General features: G+C 44.2%; 1 protein-coding gene across 6 annotated transcripts in view; it reads left to right on the forward strand.

The window, feature by feature from the left end:
• ATP8A1 (ATPase phospholipid transporting 8A1) overlaps positions 1 to 17,167 on the forward strand; it is a 1,103,292-nt gene that overhangs the window by 591,098 nt on the left and 495,027 nt on the right. For all 6 annotated transcript variants that reach the window (XM_078678248.1, XM_078678246.1, XM_078678250.1 and 3 more), the window contains one exon: positions 7,307 to 7,445. In XM_078678248.1, coding sequence (XP_078534374.1) covers positions 7,307 to 7,445 — 139 coding nt within the window. The remainder of the gene's footprint in view (positions 1 to 7,306; positions 7,446 to 17,167) is intronic.

Below are 17,167 nucleotides of genomic sequence, written 5' to 3' on the forward strand. Positions count from 1 at the left end.
CTGACGCCCTTCAACTGCTCTGTCCATCCCCGCCCCCTATGCTCATGCCCACAATGTATCCCTCATCTGCACGGACAGAGTACGCCACTGGGGGCCCTAATCTCCCCCTCAAAGGCCCCACTGAGACATCTGTCCAAATTGTGTTTAGGGACCGTGTACTGGGGTCTGTGGGCACCGCCTGTGGTACCTCACGGCCTCTGACTCGGTTCAGGTGACTGGGTGTCACCACACATAATAAAAAGCAGCATTGGCATTGTTTTTTTTTATTACTTACTGCGGTCGGTTACTGCTGGTGGCACTGCCTTTATTAAGAGGCCTGCTGCTATGCTGCTGCAATGTGCCCGTCTCAACGTCATGCTAAGTGCTGCTACTTGTCCACTGCAGTGTGTGTGCAGGCCGTGGTCCACTGTCCGTAGAAGGAAAAATGGTACACACCGTACACGCTGCCCACCCTAGCCCCCTACCATCATAGAACCAAATGCAGCCCAATTAGTGGCCCGCCCGCCGGCAACACTGAAACTGAAAGCAAATTGATTTGCATAATTGATATGGATTTATTATCGGGCTCGCTGTGCTCTCTCAGCAGCACTGCACAGCAACGCTCTTCTTATCCAGTATTGGTGTATCTTTCATAGATTCACATGCCTGAATCATTCCCCGACGCCGAGGCGGGAGTCCCACGGTAAATAAAAACCCTGTGCCAAATGTAGATAACAGTAGTAGGCCCAAAAGAAAAAAGGCCTGAGGCCTAGATCTTAGTAGCCTATCTACATCATTATGCTAAAAGAACCACACTTTGGTCCCAACCAATCAGCTATCAGCACCCTCTAGAACACTCTCTGCAGAGCCAGTTCTCCTCAGATTTTCACCGCACGTCGTGTGGAAGGGAGTCTCCCTGAGTGCCACTCAGTCTTTTCTTCAATATGTCTGACAAGAAGGCCTTGTTCAAGCCCTGCAGAACCTGCGACAAGAAGAGAGTCCATGTTGATGATCAACAGAAGGACTGTATCTACTGCCTCTACCTGAAGCATGAGGCAAAAGATTGTAAAATTTGCCGTACCTTCCCTTCTAAAACCCTCAGGGATAGGGAGGTAAGAGTCCTGTTGTGGCTTAAATCCTCTTCGGCTGAGGAGGATGACAAAGCCTCAACATTCAGCAAGAGAGCTAGATCACAGGACAGTTTGTCTAGTGAAGGAAGAAAACACCTCAAATCCTCCCACTCTATTTCTGGCCCTTCTCAGAGGTCTCCTTCTACAGCCTCTGGGCCGACGCAGTCTCCACAGACTTCTGCTCTCAAGGACTCTCAGAAACAATCTTCTAAAACAGTGAGTAAAAGCCTCTCAAAATATATGGCTTTCCCTCTATCTTCGACAATTTCTTTCACTTCTTCTGCTCCTTCATCGACGGAGACTATTTCTACTTCGTCTATCACATCTCCTATACTGTCGACGAGGATTTCTGTTGTATCTAAGAAGACCGCCATCGAGGAATCGTCGACGAAAACCTCATCGTCGAAGCATACGTCGACGAAAGCTCTGTCGACAAAACCTCCATCCTCGACGAGAGACGTATCGTCGACGAAGATACAGGTACCTTCTACGACGTCCCCGTCAACAAAGATCCCTGGTCCGTCGATGAGGATTCCATCGACATCGAGCCCGTCGGTGATCCCTTCGACTGTGATTGCGTGTACGGTGCCTACTACAGTGGTTTTTCCTGCTCCAACTAAGGCTTTGGTTGCAGCTCCAACTTATTCAACGCCTGTCCCATCTAGGAGCTTTCAGCTCAAAACATTTCAAAGGTATGACTATTGCAATATTTCACCTCTTACTCCGTCGCATCTCCTGGAAACATATGCGCAAGAAGAGGATGTTGATTATAAAGACGAGGACGAAGAAGGGCCATTTGGAATAGCTCATGATCCTTCTGAGTAACATATAAAATGTCAAGATGAAAAGGATGAGGAGGAGGATTACAGCAAGCAATATTACCAGGAGGACATTGTCGTCCCGCATCATAAGGGGTATCATCGGCAAGTTTGCCGGTCTGACACTAGCCATCTGCCTCCAAATCTTATCCAGGACTTACAAGCCATGCTTGCAGATTATAGGCAGCGATTTCCACCACAGCAGGTGATTCCACCACCTCCGCCTGTGACCGTTCCAGATCCTTTACCTCCACCTAAAGCTCCAACCCTGATGCCTCCGAGTACAGAACCTCCTCAAGAACAACCGTCACAACCTCCTCAAGATCCAGACACATCCTCTGAAGAGGAAGCTGAAGAGGGTGAATTACCAGAAAACCCTCATGTTGATCCATGGGATTCATATATTATCCCTATGCCTTCACCACCAATTGCTCTACCATCTGATTCGCCACCAGAGGATATAGGGGGGTTTCACAATCTCATGCAGCGGGCTGCTGCCAGATTTCAGGTCCCTGTGACCGTGGAGCACACCGAATATTTCCTTCACGATTTTAAAGAGGAATCTAGGAAGGTTACCAGGGCAGTACCTATAATTGATTATATATGGAACGAAGGGGTCAAGATCATGAAAAACCCTGCATCCATACCTGCGGTACTTCCACGGATAGATAAAAAGTATCGTGCTCCAGCAAATAGCCCAGTTTGTCTCATTGGACACCCTAGACCTGATTCTGTCATCTCTCAAGCTGCCCAGCAACGGTCTAAGAACCCTGCAACACCTATTACAACACCGCCAGACAAGGAGGGACGTCGTCTAGATCTCATTGGAAAAAGGTTTTCAACTTTGGCAGCTGCTTCCATCAGGGCAGCTAATTCCCTAGCCATCATAGGGCGTTATGACCGCCAAATGTGGTCAGATATGGCTGGATTGATTGACCTCATTCCTGAAGACAGAAGGCAGGAGGCACGAAAGATCTTGCTAGAGGGTGAGTGTGCTGCATCTGAAACGATAGATTGCACCCTGGACATTGTTAACACAAATTTTAGACAGCTAGCTGGAGCTGCAGTTCTCAGGGTCCAGGGTTGGCTTAAAGCCACCACCTTCAGACCAGAAGTCCAGACAAAGATATTGGACATGGCCTACGATGGCGAATCATTGTTTGGCAAACATATCTATGAAGCCCTCCAAGCAATAAAGACCGATACGGACACAGCAAGATCTTTGTGTTCCCTACAATGCAAACTTGGAACATTCAGAGGCGCTGAGGGACGTGGTTATTCCTCTAGATGAGGTTACCAACAACAGAACAGGCAGTATCAGCCCCAATATAGGTAGAACTACCAATCATCGTACCGCCAAACCAATACGGCTGGTTTCTCTCGCCAGGGGGGGTCGAAAGCGATCCCACAACAAAGGGAGAGACTCTGGCAGAAAGCAGTGATCTCAGCAGGGCACTTCTTCCCCTTCCTGTGGGCGCAAACATTTCAACGTTTGTGGACAAGTGGCGAGAAATTACCTCTGATCAATGGGTTCTAGACCTAGTGAAAAACTGGCATACCCTAGAACTTGTCACCAAGCCACCTACCACTCCGCCCAAGGGACCCCACTCCCCTTCGTCTTCACTTATTATTCAAAGAAGCTTTTACAATGCTCCTTAAGAATGCTATAGAGAAGGTCCCAGTACATCAGAGACGGACAGGTTTCTATTCTAGTTTTTTCCTAATAAAAAAGAAATCCGGGGAATGGTGACCGATCCTCGACCTTCGCAACCTGAACAGATTCCTCAAAAAACAGGGATTTCACATGGTCACCCTCTCAGAGATTCTAGGTTGCCTAAACGAGGGAGATTTTATGGCCTCTCTGGACATGGAAGACGCTTACTTCCACATCCCAATCCATCCCAAACATCGCAAGTATCTCGCTTCACTGTGGCTGGCACCCATTATCAGTTCAAAGTACTCCCGTTTGGACTAAAATCTGCTCCAAGGATCTTCACGAAATGCCTAGCTCCTGTAGCAGCAGCATTACGATCCTGGGGAATCCAGGTATTCCCGTACTTGGACGATTGGTTAATCAAAGGTCCTTCGAAGCACGCGGTCAGGACTGCCATTACAACGTGTCTCCATCTCTTCAACTCTCTGGGGTTAACTGTGAACAAAAGCAAATCCCAGTTACGTCCGATGCAAGTCCTTCCTTTCCTTGGAGCTCGTCTGGACACGGTCCAGTGCAAGGCATTTTTATCTCAAGAAAGACAGCTTCATCTTCAGAAGCTAGCACTTCAGGTCTCAAAAAGAAAGTCAGTTTCGGTTTGCATGTTCGCCTCACTCCTGGGGATGTGCTTTTCGACCATAAACCTCATCCCCTTGGCTCGACTCAGAATGAGACCTCTGCAAGAGGAATTGCACCTTCAGTGGCAGCAAGCTGTAGGATCCTTCAGCGACATCATCAAAGTCACACAGCGCATGGTAGACGCTCTACATTGGTGGTCACAGATAACCAGTTTGGCACAAGGACTCACGTTCATACAAAATGTCCCAGATTTTGTTCTGACCACAGATGCCTCCATGGAAGGATGGGGAGGACATCTCAAGGATTTGCAAATACAAGGCAAGTGGTCTCAACAGCACAAACAACAGCATATCAACAGCCTAGAATTGCGAGCAATTTTTCTATCCCTGCAAGCTTTCCTTCCAAGGATTGCGGGCTCGTCAGTGCTGGTTCAGACAGACAATACCACCAGCATGTTTTATGTGAACAAGCAAGGAGGGACAAGATCATCAACTTTGTCAAGAGAGGGTCAAGATTTGTGGGAATGGGTGACATTCCACAACATAACCCTCAAGGCAGAGCATGTCAGAGGCCTCAACAATACCTTGGCGGACACACTCGGCAGATCCCTCTCAGACTGTCACGAGTGGGAACTAGAGCACATTCAAGTCAACAGATTATTCGGCAAGCCGACGTTGGACTTGTTCGCAACAAAACACAACAAGAAATGCTGATATTACGCCAGCAAACATCCGCAACAACGGATCAAGGGGGAAGCCCTGTCCATGCGATGGTCAGGGATTTGTTCTTTCGCTTTTCCCCCGATACCTCTAATTCCGAGGGCGTTACACAAGATGAAATGGGAGAGCTGCCATCATCCTTATTGCACCTTGATGGCCACGTCAGTACTGGTTCCAAGAACTTCTATTACTGTCCCAGGAACAGCCGATCCGTCTTCTTCCAACACCCACAATGCTCTCGAGAAACAAGGGACAAGTGGTTCACCCAGATCCTCAGTCCTTAAAATTACATGCATGGCTCCTGATTTCCTAGAATTCAAGGACCTTGACATTCCACAAGATTGTCATGACATCTTAACTAACTCACGAGCTCAGAGCACAATTAAGACTGATCGTCTTAAATGGAAAAGGTTTTGCTGTTGGTGTGAGAATAACAAAGTTCATCCGACAGAAGCTGCGGAACAAATTGTTCCCTTATCTACTGCATCTAGCTAGGTCTGGACTCACTTTTTCATCAGTTAAAGTTCATCTAGCCGGAATGTCCAGATTCAGAAAAAGTGCTAAGCTGCCTTCCTTATGTTCATCCTCATTAATCAAACAGTTCATGAGAGGTCTTTTTCTAGCCTTTCCTCTGGTACGACCCCTCCACCGGAGTAGAAACTTAACACCGTCCTCACACAGTTGATGAAACATAAGTTCGAGCCCATCCACAAGGCAGAACTCAAATTTCTCACATGGAAAGTCGCTTTGCTTCTAGCTCTAACATCTGCCAGAAGAGTGAGTGAAATTCAGGCTTTCACGGTAAAGGAACCATATTTACATTTCTCTCAGATTATGTGACCCTCCGGACTAATCCTACATTTATACCTAAAGTGCTGTCACAGTTTCACCTCAATGAGCCGTTGAGGTTACAGACTTTCTTTCCAAATCCGTCTACACCAGCAGACAGAGCATTACATTCTCTTGACATCAAGAGGTGTTTAAAATTTTATCTACAAAGAACAAACACCTTTAGAAAATCCGACCAATTGCTTGTGGCCTACGAACTGCAGTCACTAAGGCCACAATTGCCAAATGGATAGCTTCTACAATCCATTTCTGTCATGACAAGGCTAACAGGCCATTGCTAAGGAAGGTCAAGGCCCACTCCACAAGAACTGTGGCAGCGTCAACAGCGTTGTTTGCTGGAGTGACTCTAGAAAATATCTGTCATGCTGCGACATGGAAAAATATCCACACTTTCACGAGACATTACTGCCTTCAATCTACTTGTCAAGAGGATTCGGCAGTTGGATAGGCTGTTCTACGCCACCTTTTTCTTTGACAACAGTTTCAGGTACCCTTTGGTTTCTTAAGTATTATCTTTGGTTGTCATTGTTCATGATATATAGATATATAATATGTGCATAGGCATGCATATCCATGTATTGGTGTTAATATGCATGTCGCCTTATTTCTTATAGCTCATGTTTTAACTTTGAAGTTTCGCTATTTCATGCCTCTGTTAAAACATTTTGAATGCAAATGGGAGTTTATCAGCACAAGTCTCCCACCTTCCGCAACCGATTGTATACTTGTATACTGCTTGCTACTCTGATTCAGGCATGTGAATCTATGAAAGATACCCCAATACTGGATAAGAAAACAAGTTACTTACCTGTAACTACAGTTATCCAGTATTGGTATCTTTCATAGATTCACCTGCACCCACCCTCCTCCCCGGAGAGTCAGTTCTCTGTTTTGGGATACTTATTTCCCACTAACGAAAATCTGAGGAGAACTGGCTCTGCAGAAAGTGTTCTAGAGGGTGCTGATTGGTTGGGACCAAAGTTTGGTTCTTTTAGCATAATGATGTAGATAGACTACTAAGATCTAGGCCTCAGGCCTTTTTTCTTTTGGGCCTAATACTGATATCTACCTTAGTCACTGCCTTTTTATTTACCGGTGGATTCCCACCTCGGCGACGCGGAATGATTCAGGCATGTGAATCTATGAAAGATACCAATACTGGATAACTGTAGTTACAGGTAAGTAACTTGTTTTCTTCTTCACCGAAGGACTCTGGAGACTGTAACAGAGTGTGAACAACACTGCAGTAGGCCGGCAATTATATTTAATTTACTTTGACATATGACATGCAGTGATGTAAGTTGGCAGTGGCAGTGTAGACCCGGCCCTGATATGCTTAGCACCGGAAACCACAGGCACAAATTAAGCGCTGGTATAAAGAGAAGAAACCTATAATTTGTAGACACTGTACTCGCAGGTCAGGTTATACTAGTTAATGCTCCTGAGAGGCTGTATGAAGCCCCTGTCAATAACAAATGTGACATGACAATTCATCAGTCCAATTATATCTTTTTCTTTCAGAATTTACAGCTGCTTGGTGCCACTGCCATTGAAGACAAGCTACAGCAGAACGTCCCAGAGACTATAGAAACTCTGATGAAAGCTGACATCAAAATTTGGATTCTTACAGGGGACAAGCAGGAAACTGCTATTAACATAGGTATGTCAGTACGTTATGTGCTGGATTTGTGTCTCGTAAACATATCGTAGTCACTGATTTTATAGTGGATAGACCTTAAGGATTAATAGAGTCCATTATCATTAAAGTGGGAAAAGTGTTTATTTGGACATATTAAATTTGCAAGGGAAGTCTCTATTAACTTGACTATCCAAGATCTTTACTATAGCAGAGCAATTACAGTTGTCATCCCCAGAAATCTCAGTATCACACTGCTCTCAATTTAACAATCTAAAATGTCAACCTGCTTTGGCATAAGCAATGTGTTTATGTGCACCTGGATTTTTCTTTCAGTTTCACACTCTAGAGAACTACATGTCACCTTCAACCAGAACTCAAAAACAAACCATGTTCAGCAAGTTGAAGGAAAGGATGAACATGCTTATTAAATTTAATAAGCTACTAGGGTGATGGTGACACCAGACTTGATAATTTCATTTATTAATTAAGTGCTCTGAAAAAAAATCCTCTCTAGTATACAAACGAACTAAAATGTTGTAATATGTGGATGATTGAAGAAATACATCAATGTACGACAACATAATTAAAAAAAAGGTCAAATTGACTAGTGACCAAGACTGTAAAGTTTTACTGGGACAAGCCACCTGAGAGAGACTACTCCAATAAGTATTGTCCAATATACACAAGTTGCTTCACTCTACTGAATGATGCTTCTTCTCTGACACTCCTGGTCCCTCGGAACCAAGCAGGTCACACTGTTAAAGAGGCCAGCCCTGATTGAGACCTAGCTGACTGTAATTTGAAGCCTTTGCCTGCTGACTGTCCTCTGGATACCTTTATTTTTCCAAGTATAGTTAGTTAATAGAGCAGCAGGAGGCTTGTAGCAGGAAAGAACTAAACGGTGCACTTGGCCAACTGAGTCTGCTCTCGAAGAGGCAATGCCGGCTGATGAATTGGTACTTTTGCTGCTCTTTTATTTAGAATTCATTATTGGGTTGCCTTTTTTCTTCTGGATTCATGGCCTCTGGAGTTTTTCCACCTGGGTCACCTCGTAAGCACTGCACTGGAGAAGTCAAGTAATCAAATGACGTAAGCCCACCAGCAGATTACTTGGGGAATCGTCCAATCACTCACTTTACTGATTCCTCGACCACAAGTAAAACATCGCATTGAAATAACCAGGGCAGTGTTGTTTCAGAGAAGTGATTATTCTGACAGCATTTCTGCTGTAGGTATAACGAATAATTACAGAGGCTCTTGGTGGTACAGTGGATACAATTCAAGTTACTTTGCATCCAGTTCAAGAGAGGGTACGTCAGAGGTCCAAAATACTTCAAGCTGTATCACCTTCCTGTATTACTAACTGCAGCTTGTGATGCAGCTATGCAGATACACCCAGGCAGCCCTGATTTCATCACAAGAAGCATGGAGGGAGAACAATCCAGATGATGGAAGCACAACAATGAAACTTTCTGCGACATGAAAAGAACCTTCTAATACATCCGTTATAATTCTTCTTTTGCACTCACATCTCTAGAACAAGCTTTGACAAAGTTAATAGTTCTTGACTGTGACTCATGTTTGCTTTGCTAGTACTTATTTTCCCCCCAGATAACTGTTGTGCATGCAGGTGTGAGGGCCGTTTTGGAATGATTTTATCTTTGTTTTGTGCACACACAGTAGTGTTCAAGTTGTAGAGCGTTTATATCCATTTATACATTGCTATCTGCTGATACCTCAGCAGGCAGACATAAGAAGGAGACAGGACTGAGGGGGCCAGACAGTGCAGGAGGGTTAATACTTGTTAAGGAGAGCAGGGTGGAGCATGGAGTGACTTTCAAAGAGAGAGAAAGTAATCCCTCATGCACTGCAATGCAAGGATCTGGTATCAGCGGAAGAATAAAACTCATTCAATCAAAACGCGGTGATACTGAAACTTCCTGTGTGGGTCAAACACAAGAATATAGAGGAAAGCCATTGATCCAGGAGCAAGTAATGGAGTTAGACACGAAAAGCCATTGAATCATAGCTAATCGGCGGACACAGATCCCACACGGTCTGAGGTAGATACAGTACATCTGTTTGCCAACAGACACCTGTAACTAAAAATGAACAGATACACAAATGGCTTTTAACTAATACCCTTCCTTAATTAAACCTCAGGAGATTCCTGATCCACAGTTATGTGTCCAGAAGGAGACTGGTTTTATTAATGATTTTCTCGTTCAGCTGGAGCAGAGCTACAAAGTGACTTAAAATAATTTGGTACATATGGCAAACATAGTAGCAAAGGCCATTACGCTCCAACTACAAACCTACATTTAATTTAACAAATGTTTCTGATAGTCGAAGTTGGGCTCAGACCCAACAGAGGAAGGAACTGAGACAACACTGCTTGGCTTAGTTGTTTGTAATGAATATACTGTGAAGAGGCAATCCTACTCTGTTGATGTTGCTGAACAGATCAACAGGTTTTGTCATTCTAGAACACTACAGGTTGGTTGTCAAAAGTATGCAGATAGCAGTCAAGTTGCCTTCAAACTCTCAGATGATCCGGAAAATGTCAAGGACAAGCATGAGACTACTGAGCTGATCCAGGAGTGCACAGCCCTGAAATATCTAAGTTTGCATAAATCAAAAATAGAATCCCTAGATTAGCATAGGTGCCTACTAAAAATGGTCATGCCAAATTGCCCCACTTAAAAGTTTTAATTAAGTATCCTTTAATGGCAATGTTATAACATTATGAGTATTTATTGAATTGAGAATTTTCTGAAACCTGAACCTGAGGCCACAATGTTTGCACTCAAGTGGTGCAAGTTGTGGGTTGGCTACTATCCTGGACACAGACTAACCGGTGTCAAGTTAACAGGGGCGGCCTGGCCTGATATTAAAATTATCGAGGGTGTGTAATCTAACGGGACCCAATGCATAAATGGTATATTTCAATATGGTGAACTACAGTTTCACAAGACGCATATCATGGTATATTAGCTGTACAAAATCAGAACACCATGAAGAAGTTCACAGTGATGAACTAAACGCATTGACTGTTTTTTTTCTGGAACATTTGGATTTATATGTCTACTGTACAAGTACACTAAAGAAGATATTGAACATTCTACATTTTGATATGGATTCTTTCACATTAGTATTTACTGTTGATGAACCACTATATGTATTTTTCTTAAAGTATAGGAGAGGTATCTGGTTTATGAACAGCTAATGCCCTGTTATGTAGTGTTATTTAAAGAGGTGAGTCTCAGACTCGTGCTTTGGGGCAGTCCTAATGGATACGGGGATGTTGTTCCAGGTCCTGGATTCATAGATGGAAAAGGCTTGCTACCTTGTTATTCCTCTTTATACTCTTGTTAGTCTGTAGACTGATGGGCCCGATTCACAAAGGGACGTAGGACTTGTAAACTTATGAGTGTGGAGTCTCTGTATTTGTGGCATTATGTTCTCACTCGCGTGCAGTGCTCAGTGCGGAGACACTGCACTGAGTGTGGAGGCTCAGCACTCTAACTTTACGAGTCATAAGTCCCTTTGTGAATCGGGCCCATGGTGTCCTTTCGGAGGGTGTGTCCAGAACCACCATAGATGGTTAACTTGTCTGGTCTCACCATCCAGATGTGAAAGTACAGGGGCTTGAACAAGAGTTCTGAAGTCATATTCTGGAAGAAACAGTTTTGCTTCCTTTAGAAGAGAAAGCTGGTACCAGGCCATCTTTGTTTTTTGCAGGCGTCCTTCCATGAGGGCAAGGCTGGTGTCCAGGGTAAATCAAAGTGACTTGCCATTCATTGATAGTTGGCGGTCGAAGCCATCAATATGCTTGTCAACGAGCCTGGTTTGTACTGTTCCTTTTTTCTTGCTCTTGCAAAATAACAGGAATTATGCGTTGGCTGGATTGAGTTTCAGGAAGGCGCTTTAATTCGAGATCTGGACGATGTGCTGCAGTGTTTGAGTCATTGGATGTCTGAAGCTGAGGAGACTTTCAAACTGAGTTTTGTATCCTCGGCATATTGGTAAATATTGTTGCTGTTATCTGTATTTAGATCACAAAGCATCTACATGTAAAGGTTGAAGATGAAAGGAGACAATGTGTAGCCCTAGGGACTCTTCGGGTGATAGGGATCTTTTGGGACCAGGAGGTAACCGTGCGAAGAAACTGGTGTCATTTGGAAAGGTAGGAGGAGCGCAATGGAAGGACACTGCCAATGAATCCCATTTGAGACTCGAGGATGGGATGGTCACTGGGTCGAAGGCATCTTCCAACAATATTTGTAGGCAGATTCACCTTCACTTGTGGTCAGTAGGGCATTGTCTATGATGTTTAAGGTAGCAGTCTACATACTGCAGCTTGATCTGAAGCCAGACTGATAGTAAGGCAGAATATGGTTATCATTGATGTGATCTTGGGGTAGAATATAGACTTCTTTCTCAGAGAGTGTTGGGCCAGTAGTTTACAAGGTCAGCAGGCTCTAGTGTAGGTTTCTTTCGGGGTGTTAGAATCTGGTCTGTCTTGAGAACTTATGGGACGATGCCTTGAGTGAGGGAGGCATTGGCAATTGTGAGATGGGGTGGTAGTAAGACATGAAGCAGGCTTGATTTTGTCAACATGCTGCTGGGTCCTCTGTATTTTTTGACTGCAGAAGAGATTGATGGCATTTGACTTTTTTATGGACTGAGGAATAGGTGGGACTAGCAGGGGGTTAATACAATGCTGGATTGTCTTGAAACGCGTTCTGCTCTCCATTAAAGTTGACAAGGTTACTTGCCCTTCTTAATACCCATTTGGAGTCCGCAATCATGGTCAGCTCAGTTAAAACTGGAACTATAGGTTGCCAGGGTTACTTGACAGAGGGGTCCCGTGTCTCCTATTTTAGTCACCATATTGAGAGAACCTTTAGCAATTGAATCGAGCAGACTGCTTAATATTTCCACCAATAAACTTGACCACAACACTTCATATTTATGCAGCCAATATCTTACTGTTTCTAAAGTCTAATGGAAATATTATCCATCATGTCTTTTGATCAATTTACAAAGTTCTCAGCTCTAGGAGGATATAAAATCAACCATCAGAAAACAGAAACAATCTGTTTTAATACATCTAGGATTTAGTTGCCTGTTGATGGCTCCTGTCTCTTTGGAGACAACGTGGACTCTGCACTAGAATGCTTCAAAAACAGCAGAGCTACTGCCAGGTCCTTGGGCCGTTCCACGACCCCTTGGCAACCCCAGTCTGACTTTCGCTCATTTTATGGCCACGGGAGCCACCACAGCATGCAAGCTTTCCAGTCTCTGCGTGTCCATGGTTGCAATACCCACGGACCACGTGGGCCAGGTAGCCAGAGTTTAGGTCAATCCACCAGGGCAGCCGCAGCACCAAGCCTCTTTCATTTGCCCTCCAACAATCATGGGCACCCAGTGGGAGGCAGGATACGGCATCACCTGCACCACTGGAGGTCGGTAACATTTGACCACTCGGTTATCCAGATTGTGCGACAGGGCTACTCCCTTCCCTTTGTGACTACCCCTCCACCCATACCACCAACTTGCAACAGGCTGACAGAGGACCATATCTCCTTACTTACAAGGGTGCCATAGAGAGGGTGCCTGTGACAGAAACAGTGATTCCTGTGGAAAAGTACTTCTCTGTATTGATAATACTATGCATAATCGTAATGGTTATGGTTTAAGTAGATGTCAGAAGGAAAGGAGACCAAGAACACCTCTGTTTGTATTTCCAATAGTTCTATTATATTTTTAAAGAGTATATGAATATATACAAAAACATTACAGCAGTGCTTAGTGTCCCCAGTGTGAATGGAACCAAAAAACAAAGACTTGTGAATTTATGACCTATATAAAGCTTGGTTCCACAATTTTCAAAGACGACCATCTATAATTTTACAATGATCACAGCCACTGTGTACAATAGTCAGAGCTGATCAAATGGTTCACTTTAAATAGTTGTTGACGACGTTTCGACCCTTCATAAGGTATAGGGTCTCTTCAGGACCTATGGATGTAGGGACATCTGAAAAAGGATTGCGCAACCACGTGAAAAGTATGAGACACCGGTCAGGTGAAAAGAAATAAAATAATACTCACACTGGACCCAGCCGGGTACCCAGTGTGAGAGACTGGGTGAAGGGCTGGCAACCACGGATATGCACAGAGAGGTCAATGCCACCGTATAAACTGTGGAACTTCCTGTGAGCTCGGCCTGTAGTAGGTGCAAGGATTCTCTGAAGGCGAAATGAGCAATGTCAGCACTTCTGTGCATTGAAATTTCAAGGCGGCTCTCCCTCAGTCACACTTTTCATCATGAGAGGAGCTCCGGCCTCCTGTATGCTTTTCCGCCCTCACTACTCCTGCCCTGAGTTCTTAAGAAGATGAGAAACAACAGGCCCCAAGTCATCCTTGTGGCTCCAAACTAGGCTCGAAGAGTCTGGTATCCCGAACTGTTGAGAATGACCATCGGTCCTCTGACTAGGTTGCCCCTTCGGGAGGATCTTCTGTCGCAGTAGAGGGTGCTCCACCCAAACCTGTCAACGTTCTGCCTTCATTTGTGGAGATGGAACCGCAATAGTTGATATATTTCAACCTTTCATCTTAAGTCTGCAATATTATCTTGGCAGCTCTGCGTTCATCCATCAAGATGGCATACACTAGTTGTTGGAACATGTTTGTGGCATGGTGTACAGCCAAACAGGTTGACCCTTTATCTGCACTCCTTTCCCAAGTCATTTTGTTTATCCTTACCCTGACCCACCAGGGATCTGCATTGTGCACCATGAACAGTTATTTGTCTGCCATCTCCGGCTTCCTGCGGCTGCCAGATCAGCCTTCCCTTTTCAAGTTCCCTATTCTGAATAGGTTCCCAAAAGGTTAGCAAAATGTATTCTCTCAAGCTCCCTTACTTATGCCTCAATGGGACATTAACTTGGTTCTGACCTTTGTAATGTGCCCTCCCTTTGAGTCGCCTCATACCTGCCCTTTTAGGCTTTTTACCATCAAGACTGCCTTTTTGGTGACAATTATAGTGTTGTCATCTCAGCTCTATACATCTCCTTCTTCCCAGACAAACTGGTCCTTTGGACCTGAACATCCTTCTTGCCGAAGGTAGTTACCCCATTCCATGTAGGCCAGTCCATTACCTGACTACGTTTTATGCTCTGCCTCATCCCACTAAGGCGGAGGAGAGACGCTACTGACTGGGCCCATTGTCATTCTACCTTGACCACACAAAACCATTCTGGGTGAACGATCAACTCTTGGTGGAATATGTCGGACCCAAAAAAGGAGGGGTGTGCAGAAACAAACCATTTCCAGATGGATCGTGCTCTGCTTTAAGATTTGCTACTCATTGGCTAAGAAGCAACCCCCAGAGGGTTGGTGTGCTCATTCTGCCAGGGCAAAGGCTGCCACCACTGCGTTAGCACGCAGAGTTCCGGTCCTTGATATCTTGCAGGCAGCAACATGGGCCTTACTACACACATTCACTAAGCAGTGCTGCCTGGATAGTCAAGTCCATTGGGATGATCACTTTGCAGACTTTGTCCTGCAGGACTTCCTGGTCTAAATCAAGATTGCATACCCATCTCTGGATAAGTATTGCTTGGGCATCTGTTCTCCAAGTTAAGGAATCTCTTAGATGAACAAATAACTTACCTTCAGTAATGCCTTATCTTGTACACAGTCTATATATCCGCAGATTCATTTTCAACCCACCCATTTTCTTTGCTCTGCAAACTTATTTGTAGGTACAGCCCATTCTATTCTCAGGGCCCTAGTTCCACACATTAGTTGTCAGTGTCTTCGTGGCTCTGCGCTTCTGGCAAGGAAAGTCACGGAAAGAAACTGATGTTGGCATGCTGGGGTAGTGCCTATATAGACACTGTGCATGTCACTCCGGTGCGTACAACCCCACAAGGAGCCAAACTACGCCACCTACCGGCACGCAGGCGTACTGCTTACGAAAATAATTCCGGATCCGGTCTGACGCCTGGGGATAATTCTAAGGTAAGGAATCTGCGACTCGATAGTCTCTGCCAGGTAAGGCTTTACAAAAGGTAAGTAACTTGTTACAGTAATGGTAAAGTGCCCAGACTCCTAAAATGAAATTCAGCACACAGTCAAATAACAGGAGGTCAGAAGCAAAAAGACAGAGTAAATCACTCCAAAGATGCCAGGTTTAACAAGCAATAACAGCATACACAACACCAAAACTCTTGTAAATCACAACCAACATCAAAACAGTGAGAATCACACTCTTGCTATTCTGTTTCCTACTCTGGTGGGAGGGAGTATTTCACATCACCTAACAGTGTCATGATAGATAACCACTGACAAATTGGGTCCTTCTGTTCATCTAGAACGGCTGGCTATACCATCATGTTCAAATATCTTCCGCCTTCAATACCTCCAAAATCAGCACCAAAACACCAATTGCCGTATTTAAAAAAGGAGGTACAGTCTCTACTGTGAAAAGGAGCAATAGAACCAGTACCTTCAGCTCAAAAAGCCAAAGTATCTTTTCAAGATATTTTTGGGTGCCCAAATAACAAATGGAGTTCCGGCCAGTAGACGACCTAAAACAGGCAAACAAATATATCAGGGGACAAAAGTTAAGGATGCAAGCCCCGCATTGGATATATCCACAGTTAATAAAAGAAGACTGGATGTGTTCTAAGGATCTTTAAGACGCATATTTTCACATACCTATAGTGAAAAAACACTGAACATTTTTAAGATTGGAAAATCCAATTATCAGTACATGGTAATTATCAGTACATGGTCCTTCCATTTGGTCTAAAGTCAACACCCAGTACATTCTCCAAATACATGGTGGTGGTTGCTGCTCACCTCCAGAAAAAGATTTAATTTTACCCCTATCCAGACGGTTGGCTGATAAGGGCTCCTTCTTATCGTTGAGCACAGTTGGATTTCAACATAGTGACCAAACTCTTGACAAAGCTGAGCTTCCATATCAATCACGAGTAGTCGATTTCTTCACCTACCCAACTTCTCGATTGTCTAGAAGCCACTCTAGATACTATAAAAGGAGAAGTGTATCCTTCAGAGGAGACTGTGTATACCATTTGGATGAAATGTCACCAACTCAACTTCAAAAGTCACATCCAAAGGCTCTATAGATCTAATCTCTACTAGGGTCCATGTCATCTCGCATTTATCTAGTTCCAAATGCGCATCCCCAAATGGGGCCTTTGGAACAATGCCTCGAAGACCAATGATCCCAATAGAAAGACAATTGGTAAGACAAACTCTTTCTCATAACACAAGCCAAACAGTCCCTGATGTGGTGGTGCAAGAAAAGCAACCTACTGAAGGGAATCCCCATTTGACAGTTGTCAAAGATGCTTCCTTGACATGATGAGGAGCTCATTTACAAAATCTCACAGTACAAGGTCAATGGTCACAAAAAGAACAATTGTACCACTTAAATGTTTTGGAACTGATGGCGGTCCATCAAGCCTTGAAGGCATTTGATCCATTCAAACAGACAATACCACAACGAAGCACAAACCAGGTGGTTTCTGCCTCCAGAAGTTCAAACATTCTAGCACTGCTTACTGGCAAAAAATCTAACTATTAAAGCAATGAATTTACCAGGCTTTCAAAATTATCAAGCAGATCTACTAAGCAGATACTTCGTAACCAATCATGAATGGGAATTAAACAAATCAGTCATATTAAGTATTTTCCAAAACAGT

This window comes from Lissotriton helveticus, chromosome 2_2 (assembly GCF_964261635.1).
Source record: "Lissotriton helveticus chromosome 2_2, aLisHel1.1, whole genome shotgun sequence".
In the NCBI taxonomy this organism is placed as follows: domain Eukaryota; kingdom Metazoa; phylum Chordata; class Amphibia; order Caudata; family Salamandridae; genus Lissotriton; species Lissotriton helveticus.